Genomic DNA, 16,789 nt, shown 5'->3' on the forward strand with positions numbered 1-16,789 from the left:
TATATCTGGCATGCTTGAGGACAAGGGTTTTTGTTTGTGCAAAAACATTTTTTGGTTATTATTAAGCTTTAATTAATGAACACTGGTTATCTACACAGAAGTTGGACAAAATTAAACATCTAACATTGTTATAGGCCTGTCCGTTTCATTCTGAAACTTGCAAAATGAATGGTTCCAAAACATTGATTTACAAGAAAAGCAAAAAGAAAACAACTTTTGGGACGATGAATGAATATCAGAGCAACAATCCATGATTTGGACCTTTGTAACATTATATATTTTTGTATAACAGAAAAAAACAAAACAAACATGGAAATACACAGCATTGACAACCAATGTGAGATTCTTTCAGCAATGTTTTGCAGACAGAAGAGTCAGATTCATTCAAAAACAATGTAATGTCTCCTTTGGATCACTAGGAGGCGCATAGTTTCTTGAACATTAGAATGCCACCTAACTAATCTTTGGATAGACAGGATTTTATACTGAGAATTCAATATATGTGTGAAATATATCAAGCAAATAGTTTATTTTTAATTTATATTTAACTAGTGATACATCGGAGCTCAAATTAGTCAAATTCTAAAAAGAGGTGAAAGATACAGTTTAAGTTTTCACATGTTTGTCTGCTTCTTGGTTTTTCCTCCTTGCAAGAGATAGACTCTTGAGGAATTATAAAAATGCAATACAATTCCATACAAATATTAAATGATTAAATTAAACTGCTGTAGGTCAAAATGATCAATCCTTAAATTGCACAAAAACAAGCAACAGTCACACTATAAAAAAGTTGTTAAATTGTCTTGCTCAATCTGCATCCAGCATTGCAACTGCACAAAAACCAAATGTCACGCAGCTAAATGTGAGAAGCATTCAAGCCTGCCGAACATTTTTTTCATGCTACAAACCACAAAGCTTATTCTTAGAATTTTCATATAGTAAACAAAGCAACACAGAATAGCACATTCCTTTGAAGGGTAAGGAAAGTGACATTTGGTGAAGTGCAGCACTCATTTGCATTCAGCCTAGCCTGTGCCAACACTTTATGAAACCATCTTTCGGTGCAATTAAAGCTACAAGTCTTTTGAGGCATTTCTTTGCAAGGCCATACCTGAATTTGTTTCATTTTTTATTTCTCTGCAAATTAGCTCCAACAGCACAAGATTTTCAGGAAATACCATTCCTGCAACCTGTTAACATTAGTTTTCAAGTCTTTTCATAGACTGAGTCTTTCTAACGCATAAAGGTGCTTTAATATAGAAAACTTCTTTGAAAATTTTATTGTATTTTGGGATTACCGTTTTCACCCTCCATCCCAGTCTCAAGTCTTTGGCAATGTCTAAAAGGACTGACCTGTAGTTGATGACAATTCATCTTAACTTTGACCAGCTTTCTGACTGCAGGCAGAAATGATCAAACATCTTTTAATAAATGTGGACATCAATCAATCAAGCAATAATTTTTTTTAATATATATATATATAGTGCTTAACTGCTGGTTGTGTCTCTGTAGCTCCTCCAGAATGAGCAGTGACCTCTTGGCTGCTTTTCTGACAGAAGCTCTACCTACCCAGGCTGTCAGTGTCAGTACATAGCGATGTCTTAGTTAGTTTGCAGTTGTGTCACATTCTCCTGTTTCATATGATGTATTAATCAGCGCTCGGTGAGATATATTTGAATGTTATTTTGGAAATTGACTCATTTGACTTTTCCATAACTTTCAAGCCTGACCTGTTTGCTGTGCTGCTGGGTTTCCATAATGCCGTTTGTTCAGTAATGTTCTCTAGTAAACGACTAAGCCCTTCGCAGAGCATTTGGATGTTTATTGAGACTTTGTTGCTCACAGATGGACTATTGAAGGTATTTGGTTTCACTGAAACTTATTCAGCGGCATACGGGCTGTTTCTCAACATTTATTTTTAAATGAAAACATAAAAGCCATAGATCACATTCCTTCCACTCCCCAATTATGCATTACTCTATTGTAATCTGTCATATAAAATCCCAATGAAAACACTGTGATGTGTCAAAATGTGGGAAAAGTTAAAGAGGGTAAAAAAAAAAAAAAATGCTTCTCTAATGCACTACAACAGACATATTCCAGACGTATTCAGTGTCTCCTAATGCGCCTCGCATTAATGTGCAGTCTTGCATACTTTACATACAAACAGTAATGGCTGCAGTTAAAACCCACACAGCAATGTGCCCTCGTCGAACACACATGGATCGATACTTTCTCCGTTACTGTGCTTAGGTTGCTTCTGAAAATAGATTAAAAGTGGAAACAGACAAGCTGGGAGGAGAAGGGGACACTCTGGTGCAATGCAAACAATCCATTAAAGTCTTGCTGGGCTTGTGAGATTGCACAGAAAAATATTTTGTTTATTTTTATATCTACGTGCAGTAGCTCAGTGACAGTCTGCGCGGCACTCAATTGTATGGATTTCAAGCTAAAGCTTCCCCGCCCCTTGCTCCGAGTATTGATTCAAAGCTACAAGAGCAAGAGAGGGGTTTAGGACGTATGCGTGTGTCGAGACTGTACCTGGACGGAGATGCTTCTGTTCTGACGGGACACGTTGATGTTGTGTGGTTGTCCGTTGGCCAGGTTACGCTGGTCCACATCTATTGCAAACGGCTCCCTCAGACCGCCGAGGTTATACCGGACCTGCAGTGAGCCTTGAAGAGACCCGCAGCCGCGGCTGAAGTTTTGCTGTTTCAAGTGAGAACCGGCAAACTGCAGGCGTGCATGTCAGCCTTACCATTGTTTCTCAACACCAGAGCCAGGTAGTCCTGTGTCTTGGAGCTCACGTACATGAGAATTGCAGGAGAACTGGATGTGCTAAAACTGAGGGTCACTTCTTCCTTCGTTAGGTTCACGTCGTTTGGCATCAGCTGTTGCGTCAAGGCTTTTGTGTCTTTACTGGCCCCTGGAACTGGTTCAGGCATGAAGTTGTATTTGACCAGTGTTCCTGCCTCAAAGAAGCCACCAACATCTGGGTGAGAAGGAGGAGAAAAAAAAAAAAGTAAAAAAATTAAATTATATCCTCAAGTGAGTAAGGCACGCACAGAGGAAATACACGAGTGCATCTGCATGTGTGCCAGAAAAGCCAGCGAGAGAAAAGAGAAAAAAAACAAACAAAATTAAGAAAGTAAGAAAAACACCTTGGATCATAACCAAGCCACAGGGAGCCACTCGCTGACTCATACATGCAAAGACATAAGCTGGTAAACATAATATTTAGCCAGAGGGGAATAAACACACACATGAATACGGTTGTGTTCTGCAGGTGTAGTAAAGTGGGTATTAAATTGCTGCTCTCCAGCACCTGAATCCAAACAATACGCCATTTACCAGTACATTAACGAACCTAATGGCATGCTTTAACCATTCCAGGGGGCTTATTGATTCTCATAATCAAACGTTCAAAAGAAGCGCCCTTATTTTCTGTAACCTATATAAGTTATGCTCTTTGTTTGGAGTGTGTGTGTGTGTGTGTGTGTGTGTGTGTGTGTGTGTGTGTACATTCGGTCTGGATCTGCTAAAAAACAGACAAACACCATCAACTTAAAAAGAAGGCTTGTGCAAAATACAAATAGAAAAGTGTTTGTTTTTTCTTTTTTTCCCCGTGTAGAATACACTGCGACATGTTTGTCTTATCCCTCCTGAACACAAAATTGCAACTGAACACATTTATATAAATTTTATAAAGCTTCACTGCACCCCTGTCTCCCACCAGACTCAGACTGATAAATTCTTCATGCTACGCTACTTAAATTTAATAGAAGCCTTATTAATAGAAAATGGGAGACTTTGCTGGCTGGAATATTCTTACGGGGGAAAACCTTTTATACATTTAGATACATTTCAAAGCTGAAAGAGGCCCATTTAGCAAATTGCTTTGTGTTTATGACAAACACTGTTTGTAAGTACTCTTGTATTACTTTCTATGCCGGCATTTAAGAAAGTTTACTAAAGCTGCTCCAAATTATATCCACAAAATTCACACAATATTTAGCACCCTGCAGAGTTTGCAGATGTTTCCACACTTTGTTCCCTTCTCACATTGGAGGTCTGTAACAAGAATTCAACATTTCTGTTCATAGATGCGCATGTGGTTTCTTATCCTGATGCATCCTGTCAACCTAAGCCAATCTGGAACAAACTTCCAGAAAACCACAAAAATAGTTGCCTTTGATTAGTAGTAAGTGGAATATTGATCAACACAATTGATGTACATCTGTTTGATGATTTTGTGAAATGCATTTGACAAAATGCAGTGCATTGAACTGCCTCGTTGCTGACGTGTGCTACACGAATAGTTGACTTGGCATAAGCCAGCAAAAAAAAAAAAGCTGAGTATTTAAAGTTTTAAGCACCTTTTAAATCAACATTTTTGACCAAATCTGTGGGCAACCAACCTCCATCTCTGCCTAGCTGGAGGAAATAAAAAAAAAAAAGTGACTCACTCAAAGCCCAAAGCTTCAGAGGCAACATACAATTTTCTGGCAAAATGAATGAGAAAAGCGAACCAGAGCCACAGCATGTTCTGTGTGATTGTGTGACTGCAGAGGTAATACAGATGTGGGTTGCTTGCGCTCGGGTATTCATTTGTGTATGTACCTTTGAACGCAGACACCCAATGGCCCCCAAGGGCAGAAAAGCAAAAAGAATGGGAGTGTATAATAATAACACCGGAGGGTCCCCTAAGCGCTGTGTAAATATGGATACAATGGAAATGCACTGTGCAATTATGGCTGACTCCATGCATTTTTCACTCACTGGGAGGATGGGTTAGGGAGGTGGAAAAGGTGATGGTACATTAAAGAGGGAAGAATGGAAAAACTTTGGAAAAGGGCAAAGAAACAAGACACGGAAAACAGAATATAATGAGTGGGAGAAACTTAAAAAAAAAAAAAAAAGCAGACTGAAACCATTTTTGGGAAAATGGGAAAAATCTAAGGGAACAGACGATGAAGAAGTTAAAGTGACGTGCAAAAAACCAAACAGACACAAGGGTGTGCTCTCTCCCTTTCGTCTGCTTCTCTGATGTGTACCCATGCAATCCCCCCACGCCACAAGCCCCACTCCACAACCTGCACATAGTCACACACACACTCGTTCACCCCTCCACACAAGACCCTTCCTCTTACAGAGACAGTAGGCTAATCTTTATTCTTTAAATCTTGAAATACTTCATTGCTTCTGACAAAATTCAAAGGAGGTCTTTTCATGTCTTATGCTAGCACTATCACTGCACACTGCCATTCTCTGTCATGGCACATGAGGACACACACACACACACACACACACACACACACACACAAAAAGAGACATACACAAGCACAACTACCCACAAAAAGATGCACACTGCTTTTCTGTCATCTTGTCACCCCCCTGCCAAGAGCGCAGGGGAAAAACACCATTCAACTTTAGGAAACAAATTAATTCACGTGTCGGAGATCAACTCTCTGACTGGGAGCTAGCAGAACGCCTCTGACAACATTGCTGCTCTTCTCCCCTGAGTACTTTACAAAAACTTGTTCTGGGAAGTAGAACTTTAATAGACTATCTAATGAATCCCTATGAAACAAACATGGTGTTTTAGCACTACGCAGCAAAGCCGAAGCAGAGCTACAGTGTGACATTTTCTGTCTGTGATCTTCCAAAAACCTAAACACACCCACATTTTTTGCAAAAGTAATTTATTATTTCGTTTTATTTTTATTCATGTCCCCGAGTTTGATCTCCCAGGTCTGCCTTTCCACATCCTCAGTATTCAGCAAGCGCACCCCAAAGTCAGGGAGAATTGGTAGGTAAGCACAATATCACTGCCAATCGATGGCTTTTATCATAAGCCCAAACACTTTCAACACAGACGGCTGCAAACTGAATAGGAAGTGAGGACAATCACAAAGCGCAGCAAAAATCACAGTAGGGTGTCGGCCAATGAAGCTCAATAAAGCATAAGTACTATAGCAGTAATTCTGGTGCTATTTGACTCTGGCTCTGCGGCCTAAAAAAGGGACTGTGAATGATAAAATTCTTCTACAAATGGCTTTGTAGAAGTGGATAAACCCAGGCTCAGGGATTTTGTGTTATATTTTGAAATAAAGCAACTATTGTAAGTTTGAAGTGAAAATCCTACAAATGAGGAACCATAAAAGTCTTGAAATGTATTTGTAGTTTTTGAATTGGAATAGTTTGAGGATGTACAGAACTTTGTGTAAATAGTGGCACATTTTGCTTCAATTGCAAACTTAAGTGTACTTCAGTCAACTTCCTGCAACCCCATCCCATCTCTCCTCACATTAAGATCACAGAGGAATACACAAGTCAGCTCTCTCAACTTCAGACGACCAGGAAATCTCCAGAGCCCTGACAGTATTTCTACCTGCGCTGACCAACTGGTGCCCATTTTCACTCACATATTCAACTAGTTACTGGAGCTGCGTGAGCTTTAATTGTTCCACTATCATCCTGGTTTCCATGAAGGTGTTGCCCAGACGTTTGGGGTGATGAAATTCTTTGAATGACTAGAATCGAATCATCTAAAGGAGATTACAGGCTTACTACTGGAGAATACATTTGCATAAGACACTAGAATACACACTGAGGCTGAAACTGGTACATAAAAAAAAAAAAAAGTCCTTACCTTTGGTGCAGAATGGGCCATTGAAGGCGGTGGTGGTGCAGTCACATAAATACCCGTTATACCTCTCCACACACTTCCCTCCATTCCTGCAGTACATCCCAAAGCTGGTGCAGTGACCCTGGCAACCAGACATAACCCCTGGCGTGACTTTGGCTCTCTCTTCCAGGTTGAGGGTGATGCCATTCATTCGTAAGGCTCGGATACAACCCAGAAACCCCCGCTGGCCCCCCGCAGCACCTGAGAGGCGACAGAAAGGGATCAGGCAAAGAAATGAAGAGCAGGGAGTAGTTGACAAATGGGATTCAGGGTTACAGGAGTCACTCTGAATGCAAGAGGCTCCATTTTAATCAGTTTTGGAAGCGCTAATACGCCGGAGCCTGGAGGAAGCCACTGATGTTATGCTAATCTTTCAAACTGCGACACTGTTCTTGAAACAACCTTCAACTCATTTGATTTTTCACTAATTAGAAAAGCCTAATGAACACGGTTTCTTAATGAACACCTCGCAAGCGTGTGGGCGCATGGAACGTATGCAAAACTACATACTTCAGACAAACACATTCAAAACGCACCACACACAGCGCCCCTGATTTCAATGAGTCAATACAAACATTAATGGGTTGCCTTGGGGTGTCAATAGCTATTTTTATAAAATGCTTCCATTGTCATTCTGGTCTAGCACCATTACAATCTAACTACCCATTAAAATGGACAAGGTAAGGGCGTTAAATAGATGAATTTGGAACTAAATGACTAAAGCAATAAACACACTCATAAACATGCACCTACAGGTATCGATTTGAATATACAAGCACCTGACGTAGGACAGAAATGCAGGTATGCACATGCATACATGATGAACACCATCATTAACAAGAGCCACGGGACATTTTAGGGATTCAAGTCTCCAAATTGGATCCTCTTGCTTAGGGAGAAATAACAACTTGAAAAGGACATATAAGGAAACTTGAATGTGCAAATTATTTCCTCCCTCATCAGCATTTTCACATAAAGGGAAGAAAAGAAACTTAACTACTCAGCTGCGGGATCGCAGAGATAGAAAGACGACCGAAACATGTGCTGGTTCTCTCCGGCCAATGCATCATTGACAAATCAGGATGCAGGTGGGCTTTCACCTGCTTTCTCCACTTCCAAACTCATAAAGAATTACACTCTTAGTAGACCTCTTAATTAATCTATTTTGTAGCACTGATTGGCTGGAGGTTTCTGCCACCTGTTTACCCAGGGCTAAATCAGTCTCTGATTAAACGGACAGCAGGCTCTGATGCCTGCAGAGACTGAGGCAGGCACGCACACACCAACACATCCTGAAGCACAGGTGTGTCCTGCTTCTTTCTGGCTCCTAAATGCGAGCTAATAGAGCTTGATGGAGAGTGACTGCAGTCTATAATTCAAAAGTATTCACACGACGTATCAGTTACAAATTATATATTCAGGTAAAACTGGAAATGCGGAGATAAAACACTTGATCACATTTGAAAAAATGGCTTGTAAATAGAAAAGAAAAAGGAAAACAGTTTCTCAATTTTTTAATGCAAAAAAATTTAAAAATACAAAAGTCAACTACTATAAGATTAAACCCATGTTAAAGCTTTGCCACTGTCTCAAAGGCTATAAAAAGTTAACTTCGCTAAAAAATTGTGAAGGGTTTCTCACAAGAACAAATCACCTCAACTCATTCAATTCATCAGCAAAGAATCTGATGCAGAGAAGTTCTGCTTGGTTTGCTTTTTAAAGAATATTTAGGACAGATAGATGAACAGAAATAGAACAGACCCTTTGGGAGAAAGATGCTTTGGACAGATTAATCCAGGATTTGTAGCATGGTAGAAGATGAGAGTGAACATGATATGCTTTGAGGCTTCATGTCTGAAATTGATAATTAGACACTGAGTTAACTTCTCCATCTTCAACATAATAGCACAACTAAAAGAAGATACCCCCCCCCAAAAAAATAATCACAAAAGTTTTATAGTTGCTCCAATATTTGTCTGCCTTAAACACCAACAGTTTCCAAAACACTTTTCTTGGGCAGCCGACCAAACTTGTTCAAAAACAAAATCAGCCTGCAAATACCAATTACTGTCCAGGTACACTGAGCTCCACAAGTATTACAGTGCAGTGTAACAGCATTTCCCCCCAAAGATTTTCTTTGTTTTTCTGCTTTTTTGATTAATTAGTGCATTTGTATAGGATGCCGATGACCTAAATAAAAACCCAGTGCAACCGGCTGTGTTCAAAAGTCAGTCAATGTATTTATTGGCCGTGAAGAAATAACACCCTTAACACAAGTTAAAGACTTTTTTATTTAAGCAAGCCTATTCTGCCTCCACATGATTTTTATAATGTTGATTTTATTTACGATTTTAGTTGCATTGTGTAGCACTTTGAGATTTTTTCTAATGAAAAGTGCAGTACAAATTAAAATTATTATTATTATTATTATTATTATTATTATTATTATTATTATTGTTATAAGTTAATCTGAAAGAAAAACAAACAAAATCCAGTTTTCAAAGGACAGTTTTGTGGAAAAAAAACCCAACAAAAAAACCCCCATCCAAACCAACCTGGCAAAAAAAATTTCCCCATTCTAATCCTTTCTAATACAACATCTTGAGCTTATCTACAGATTTTGACTGAACCACAAAATTGACAAAATTCCTCCACAGTGATGCAAAAAAAGCTACAAAGTGATAGCCAGTGTTGCTGCTAAAGATAGCATAAGCAGCTATCAGGTTTAGAGGCTGAATAGCTTTTCAGAAAAGGTTAGTTTGGATAGTTTCTCTAAACGAATTAATCATTTGAAAACTGGGTATATTTCGTTCATCTGTGTCTGATATAAAAATTCATGTGACGATCTGAAACATTTAAGTGTAACAAAAAAAATGGGAACAAGAAATAGGTTTTTAAAAGACTGGGACAGATTCGTCACCCAAATGTAATTATTATTTCAATTATAATGTCATATTATTTTTGAATTTTGCAACCAGCATTTTATAACTCAATACAATACATTCACAGCTCTGTAGGACTATCTCTTGTTTTACAGATAAAATGTTACCTACTGTCTTGACAGGTGAGTGCAGCTGGTTTTCCTGTGATGGGTGTCACACACATGCAGTGAGCGGTAACAAGCAAGAGCCCAGTCCATGCAGACAGAAGCAAAAAAAAGAAAGAAAGAAAAAAACAAAACAAAAGACAGACAGCACAATCCAAGCATGAGAGGACTTAGAAAAAAAACAACAAAAAAACACGAGTGCGAGAATTAATCAAAACGGAAATCAAAACACAGATGGTGGCATAAAGCTAATAAAACACGGCAGGATTTTTAGCTACGTTCATGTATGAAGCGAAATGGGAAGCTAAAAGTTAACAGTGTGAAGTAAATGGCGGCAAGCTGATGGTGTAACATTTACTTTCAAAGCCATTACAGCAAATGAGCCACTGTGCGGTAAACAGTAAAGCAATCAAACGCTTGACAAGGAGTGTATTGATTAAGAGGGAGCGAAAGAGGTGATACACAGACAAACATGAGACCAAGGTTAGCGAAATCAAGCCTCATTTTGTCTTTGATGTGAGCAAGAGAGAGAAACACAAAGATCAATCAAACTGATTGTATTTGTACAGAATGTATTTCAGCCTCAGATCAGTGCAGCAGAAATCAGTTGTATTCACAGCCTGCTTCCCGCTATTATTTTTTAACATTCACGTCGATAGAAGGCAAAGACGAGTGTGAAGTGGTACGACGTGTTCCATAAGAAGACACAATCAAGTGAGTCAGGACAAAATCTTGTTGCCTGCTGAGCTCTTTCAGCTCTGTACACATCTCTTCATCAAACACTTAAAGATCTCTATCCAGGGGCCAAACCCCAGGCCCCTTCCTGTGACTGCTTGGGTCACTTCCTGGGACTTCTCAAGGTGTTGCTCTATTTAGGATTAAGCAGAGCTTAGAGACTTGATATGAGGCGGCCCTGTCACCTCATATGTGTGGCTACACACAGTCCTTCCCTTGGTAGGTTAGCAAGATATGCATCCAAAGAGAAGAAATGGATTACACTACAACCACCAACTTCATTATGTTATTTGGGAATAAAACACCAAGTAACGCATAACTGTGAAGTGAAACGGAAGTTGAATTTTTTTTTCCCAGAAAAAAAAAAACGTATAAGAACCGAGATGTGCATTTGTATTCAACACATTTAGATATAAAGCTTGGTAGGTTGTGTCATGCTTCTTCAGACCCTTTTATGTGAATAAAAGGGTCTGAATACACATTTGATTAAAATTTCAGGCTTTATAAGGATAAAAACAAAGAGAAAGTTAAAGTTACGTAGCCTTTTTAGTCCAGTTTACAGTTATGTGCTACTTTGTGTTGGTCTATCACACATGAGGTCAATAAAAACTGAATGAAGTTTACGGCTGTGAGATTTGAGGAAAAAGTTGAAGGGTATGAATACTTTTGCAGGCCAGTATATCTGCAGGTTGCACAAAGACAAAGCCTTTCTCAGTTCTTTCCATTTCAATAAATGTCACTGTGAGCAGAATGGGTTCCTGATAAGAAGATGATGTTCCAATCAGAGAGAAAAATGATGAGAGGAAGGAATTATATTACAAACGGGGATCAGGATTGTTAAGGCTATCACATCGGGATGCCTGATTGGAAATTTCAGCAATCTCTTTTGGGCGGAACTTTTTTTTTTTTTTTTCCACGAGATAGTGGGAAGTCTCAAACTTGCCTCAGCACTTTTCCTTCTATTCGCAAATCCCTAAAACTCTCTCAGCCCTGAAGTTTGCTTTGTAGAGTGCTGAAGGCTCAGCACAAAAGACAAACTGAAGCAGAAGTCAAGTCGCACGGTAAAAAATAGGACAGATTTTCTATTTTCTGTACTTATTGTGGGCTTAAAGCGTAGAACAGAGAAACAGCAGAAGCAACCCAACTTTCTTCCCCTGTCACTAAGGCAGAAGTTGCACCATCTAATAATCAAATAGTACAGATTGCCCCTCTTTGCAATGTTAATCCATAGCAGTATAAATGTGTACTTAAGGTATTAAAGTATTAATGAAACGACCTTTCTAAGAGAGTCAGTTTTGCATTTATTAAAACTCAGATCACTGAAATGGATGACTTTCCAAGGATGAGTGTGTGTGTCCACATATGTGCAAATGATTAAGCAAAACACATCGTTGTGTTTTTTTTTTTTTTTTGTTTGTTTGTTTTTTTTGTTTTGCCAGTCTGTCCTGGAGACTTTTAATTAGCAGTGGCTGTGGCTAAGCTGAACGGAACGTCTTAAAGGGCAGTAAAGCTGGCAAATCCTTAATTTATGAATCATTCAGACGTTCTGAACGTGGTTGTCTCAATTGGAGGGCAGCACAAGTGAAAACAAAGTCCACATATAAACCCTTTTTTTTAATAAGAATGGAAGACACAGAAGTTATTTTGTGCGATTCAAGTTCTAGACTATATGTCCTTTACAAAGGCAACAATAAGTGTTCAGAAGGCAGTAAGATGCGTGCACAGCAGGCAGTCCTCTAAATGAAAACATGATTGTTAATTTTATGAGTGAGCATGTGTGTGTGTGTGTGTGTCGTACCGACGTAGAGCTGGCTGAACAGCTCTAGCCGTGTGTGTCCCTGTGCGGGCGCTAGCCGGGATGTCCGGTACACCTGGTCCACCTGGAGGACTGCTTCTTTGATGTTGCGCTCGGCCATCACGCGGTGCCACTGGTCGTCATTGAGGGGTGCAGCTGAGTGCACGGTCAGCTCCACAGGTCCGTTGCCAACATCGAAAGAGAAGGAGACCACCGTGGGGGCTGGAGGAAAAACAATGAGAAACCTTAGTCTCAAGAGTAAAGTCGTAACTGTCACGACAAAACACTGCAAAACGTTCAAATCCAAAACCAGCTGTTGAGATGTGGTCCAGTCGTCCGGTATAGACATTCAGTCAGTGGTCTAACGCCTCATTTGGTTCAGGTCCATTTATTTGCCAGATATAGATTTCAGTTTTGCACAACACGACTGCACACAGATCTAGACAGGGCCAATCCCACAGAATGTCGATTGGTGTCAAGACCTGTTGAATTTGCATATTAAGACGTTGTGTTGCAGCATTCGCTGGTCCTGTTAGAGATGGCAAAGCCAGAGACTGAGATGATAAACAGGAAATTGCAAAAATAAATAATGATGATAAAAAAAAAAGCTGCTGAAAGAAAAAGCAAAAAGATGTCCTTTTCAGATGCCAATGCTACACTGGTATACATTTTTATTATTTCAGTAAGACTTGACTTGAGAGAGTTATTTTGTATACGTAAGTTATGTAACTGAAGATTGCAAGTTGTGTGGCAGTCATTAATTTACTGAAATTTAATTTGTTAATTGCTTGCAGCAGACCAAAAGGGGGCAGTGTTCTTCCTCGATGGGTGTATCTCAATGTAAATCATTCATTGCCATTTCTGATTCTCCGTGTTTGAGTGATTGACCTTTCAACCTGTGCACTCCAGATGTTGCCAGTCCATCAGAGGAAAGGTTACCAAGGAACCACGATCTAGCTTTGACTTTGTAAGCATCTACACATTGTATGTAACACGGAACAAACACGACTTCCCGGCGCATTTCCAGCTGTACCTAAGCCTGATGAAGCCTGTTATAGAAATGGTTCACAAACACCACCCACATGAAAGAGTATTTGTATTGTTTGAACTTTTACTTATTTTGACATTTTACAACTACAGATGTGTTAATGTGTGTTTTTTTTTCAGTCACGTTCTACTTTGTGTTTTTTAAAGATAAAGAATTGCACTTATAATGAAACAAATTGCTTTCCGTTTTTAACACTGCATCTTTTGTTTTTTTGAACAAACAGCTTCGCCACACCTGTTAATCACAGATACAGTTCTTAAATTCAACTCGCCCTCGATGGGTTGGTGAGTGTGTGTGTGTGTGTGTGTGTGTGTGTGTAAAACCACAAACGTTTTTTTGCAGGCAGGATCAGCTATAAGCAGTAAAGTCTTTATTTATTCACTGCCGCTGCATGCAGATTGTTCCCGGACATCGCTGTCCGATTCGTGAGAGCTTACAGGTGCTGCAGATTCCTGATGCTGCTAGCAAAATCATGGCACTCAGCGTTGCATTAGTTTGTTTTCAACGGTTTGTGAAATTGCAAGTGTTAAGAAGTTCTGGACTTTGATTGAATCTTTCGGTATTGTTGGTTCTTTTTCTTCTTGCTTCCATTGTATGCTGTTAATGGGCTGCGCAGGCTGATGATGTCATTCTCTCATCCGTCGCTGTAGTGTCAGCACATTTCGATGAATAGCAATGAGTTTGAGTAGATGCATGTGGTACCAGATAGATACCACCATGCTGATTATAATATCATTGCATCCCTAGTTACAATTTATTGGAATTTCATATGGTGGAGCCATCCGTTTCAACACATTAAAATGTTTTAGCATAAACCACTCAGTTGTAGTTCTGAACCAAGCGGTCTTTTGTTATTCAGGGGTATCAGATTGAAAGGTCCTAAATATATATATATGTGTGCTACAAATACAAATTATTAAATAAACAATTAATTAAAAATATATTATAGTTTGAGGTTGTAATGTGACAAAATGTTCAAGGTTGGTAAATGAGTCAGGTATGAAAGCCTGTAGCAGCTTCACATTTTCTTTCAACTCTTCAGACATTTTACTTGCTAATTCTCTGAATGCTTGTCGCAGTGAAATGTTGAGATATTTTACTTGATAACTCGAAGCAACAACAAAAGAAGTAAACACATTTTTATTTTTATTTTTTTGCTTCTAGAGAGCCAATTTTCCTTCTGTGAATTAAAATTGACTTGACTTCTTTCCAAATTTTGGAAATGCTGTAAGACTTATGCATTCTGGGTGCCATATTGTTGCTTCTGGCATCAATGTACTGCGCCATACTGATGATTAATCGCTCTGTGTTGTGCTGGCTCATTTTTGCTCCATTTGCCTGTGTATTTCAGAGGATAATTTTGTGTATTAATCAATAGGGAAATGAACTTTCTTCTTTTGTTTTGCCCAATCAATATTCCTGGCCTTTTCCTCCTTCTCATATCACTCTCATCTAATTATATCTTTTATCATACAGCTATTTCTTCCAGTGTTTGGCCTTGCATCCTTTTTCACAACAAACTTAGTCTCTCTGGAGTTTTATATTATTTCTGTTTACTCATCTTCCTCTCACTTTGCTTTTTAGTACTTCTTGCTCTTACAGAATCCTCTGTTTACCGGCACCTTGACCCTTTCTTTCCTTCATCTGCACGTCGCTTCAATCCCTCTTGAAATTATTAGCATTTAGTTAATTTGCAGGCAATCTTAGTAAAATAGACAATATAGGACTTTGTTGCAATTCCTTAGGAACGCCTCTTGTTCTGTTTTCAAGGTCGGAGAACAGGACCGATTTAACACCACCTGCATTATCAAATAAGTTCAAGGAATAACCTAAGCAATCGTACATGAGCCATTTAAATTAACACAGAGCAGAAAACAAGCAGGAGACTTGTCAATTTTTCTATAATCTCCTGTATTTTGCTGCAGCAGGTATTGCAGATTTTGTTTTTCTAGTTGATTAAGGTCAATGGGAATAGAGAGAAGTTCTCGTCATGTCTTCATCTGGCATTCCAACTACCTTTACACAGACAAAGAAGTTGTTCTTTTGTATAACGTCTTAATTATTATAAAAAACCATCTCCACACAACAACAGCCGCAGCTTACACGCAAACATTAAAACAAGTTTTCCAGCTGGAGAATATCTTACAACTCACAGTGACTTGGCAAAAACAGTACAAAGCATTTTAAACGACTCATGATTTATTTAAATATTTTCTTTCCCAGGTTATATGCAGTGGAATGGAGATTTCCGTGGCTAAGCAGAACTGAAGACATGCACTAAACATTCCCTGGCTTTGTTTTATAATCAGCCTTTACGATGGTTTATTAGAACCATTAGGTTCACCAAACTCCCCGTCAATATTTTCAGTGTTTACAAGTGATGGTGCCCTAAAATTAACCGGAAGATAATTTCCGATCACCCTTAATATAATCAAATGGGGGAAAATTAATTCCTGGTTCTCAATCAGCTTTAATCTTTTTTTTTTTCTTATTTCAATGCAAACAAACCTTGACATTGATGTGCTTGTCTCCATCTAATGCTAAATCTATGCTTAGTCTCTGTGGAGTTTCTGCTACTATTATGTGACAAGTGCTGCTTTAGAACTGTGACAAACCGCGTTAACTGTGCGCCTCATCTGTCTGTCTGATACCCCACTCTGCTTCACCTCTCCAGCTCCTTTGGTGTCTCCTCTGTGTGTTGTGCCTGTTATACTCCTTATCTTTTGTGCCTCTGCTTTCAGAAAGAGTCGATTTAAATGACAGTCCTCGTTTGATTTTCTTTGATTTTGTCAAACAAAGCTCTTATTTGGAGTGTTGCACGCACACATAAACCCGAAGATCTGCTGCTTCTCACCGAAAGGGCGAAACAAAGAGCGATTGTCACGGCTAGCAGCTTTGGGCAGTTTCAGGGTTTGATTTGAGATATTGGTATTGTTTAAGTGCTCTATTGTTCATATTTTGATGGCAAAAGCATCTGTGAACCCTGAGCAAGTCAACCTCGCAAACTAAGACCCCCTTACCTTTCAACTAATTTAAGCTCAACACTGAGACAGTTGTAGTCCCTTCTCGACTCGTGCTGCCACGGCAACAGGACGCTTCCCTTCCTGCACCTCTTCCAGGTTGACATGCACCTGTTTCCTTGCTTTTTTTTTTCTTTCCCCCCCATTACAGACAAAGCTTCGAATATACGCAGCCTACCTGCTGGTATATGGCAAGAATGAAAAGCCTGTAACTTGGAGCCACTCTCTCTTTCTGTTGCACAGTCTCGGTGTGTGTGTGCCATGTACTGTGAAGAACATCTGTTGTTTCAATGTCACACATGCACAACCCCCCCCAGCCCCCCACAATTATGAATGTGTGGGATTTAGCTCCAAGATGACAGCTGCTGATTGCTGTTTAAAATCTAAGTTTATTCGTAAAACATTTACAATGTATGGCATTTGACAGCCTTTAGTTCAAAGAATTAATGATGTCTGT

General features: G+C 39.2%; 1 protein-coding gene across 1 annotated transcript in view; it reads right to left on the bottom strand.

Annotated features, from left to right (window-relative positions):
- cntnap2a (contactin associated protein 2a) overlaps positions 1–16,789 on the bottom strand; it is a 285,382-nt gene that overhangs the window by 22,786 nt on the left and 245,807 nt on the right. Inside the window, exons 19-22 of the mRNA XM_007547884.2 lie at positions 12,268–12,486; positions 6,653–6,889; positions 2,759–2,992; positions 2,542–2,675 (exon numbers count right to left, since the gene is read on the bottom strand). Coding sequence (XP_007547946.1) covers positions 2,542–2,675; positions 2,759–2,992; positions 6,653–6,889; positions 12,268–12,486 — 824 coding nt within the window. The remainder of the gene's footprint in view (positions 1–2,541; positions 2,676–2,758; positions 2,993–6,652; positions 6,890–12,267; positions 12,487–16,789) is intronic.

Source organism: Poecilia formosa, unplaced genomic scaffold, assembly GCF_000485575.1.
Source record: "Poecilia formosa unplaced genomic scaffold, Poecilia_formosa-5.1.2 Scaffold22, whole genome shotgun sequence".
Taxonomy (NCBI): Eukaryota; Metazoa; Chordata; class Actinopteri; order Cyprinodontiformes; family Poeciliidae; genus Poecilia; species Poecilia formosa.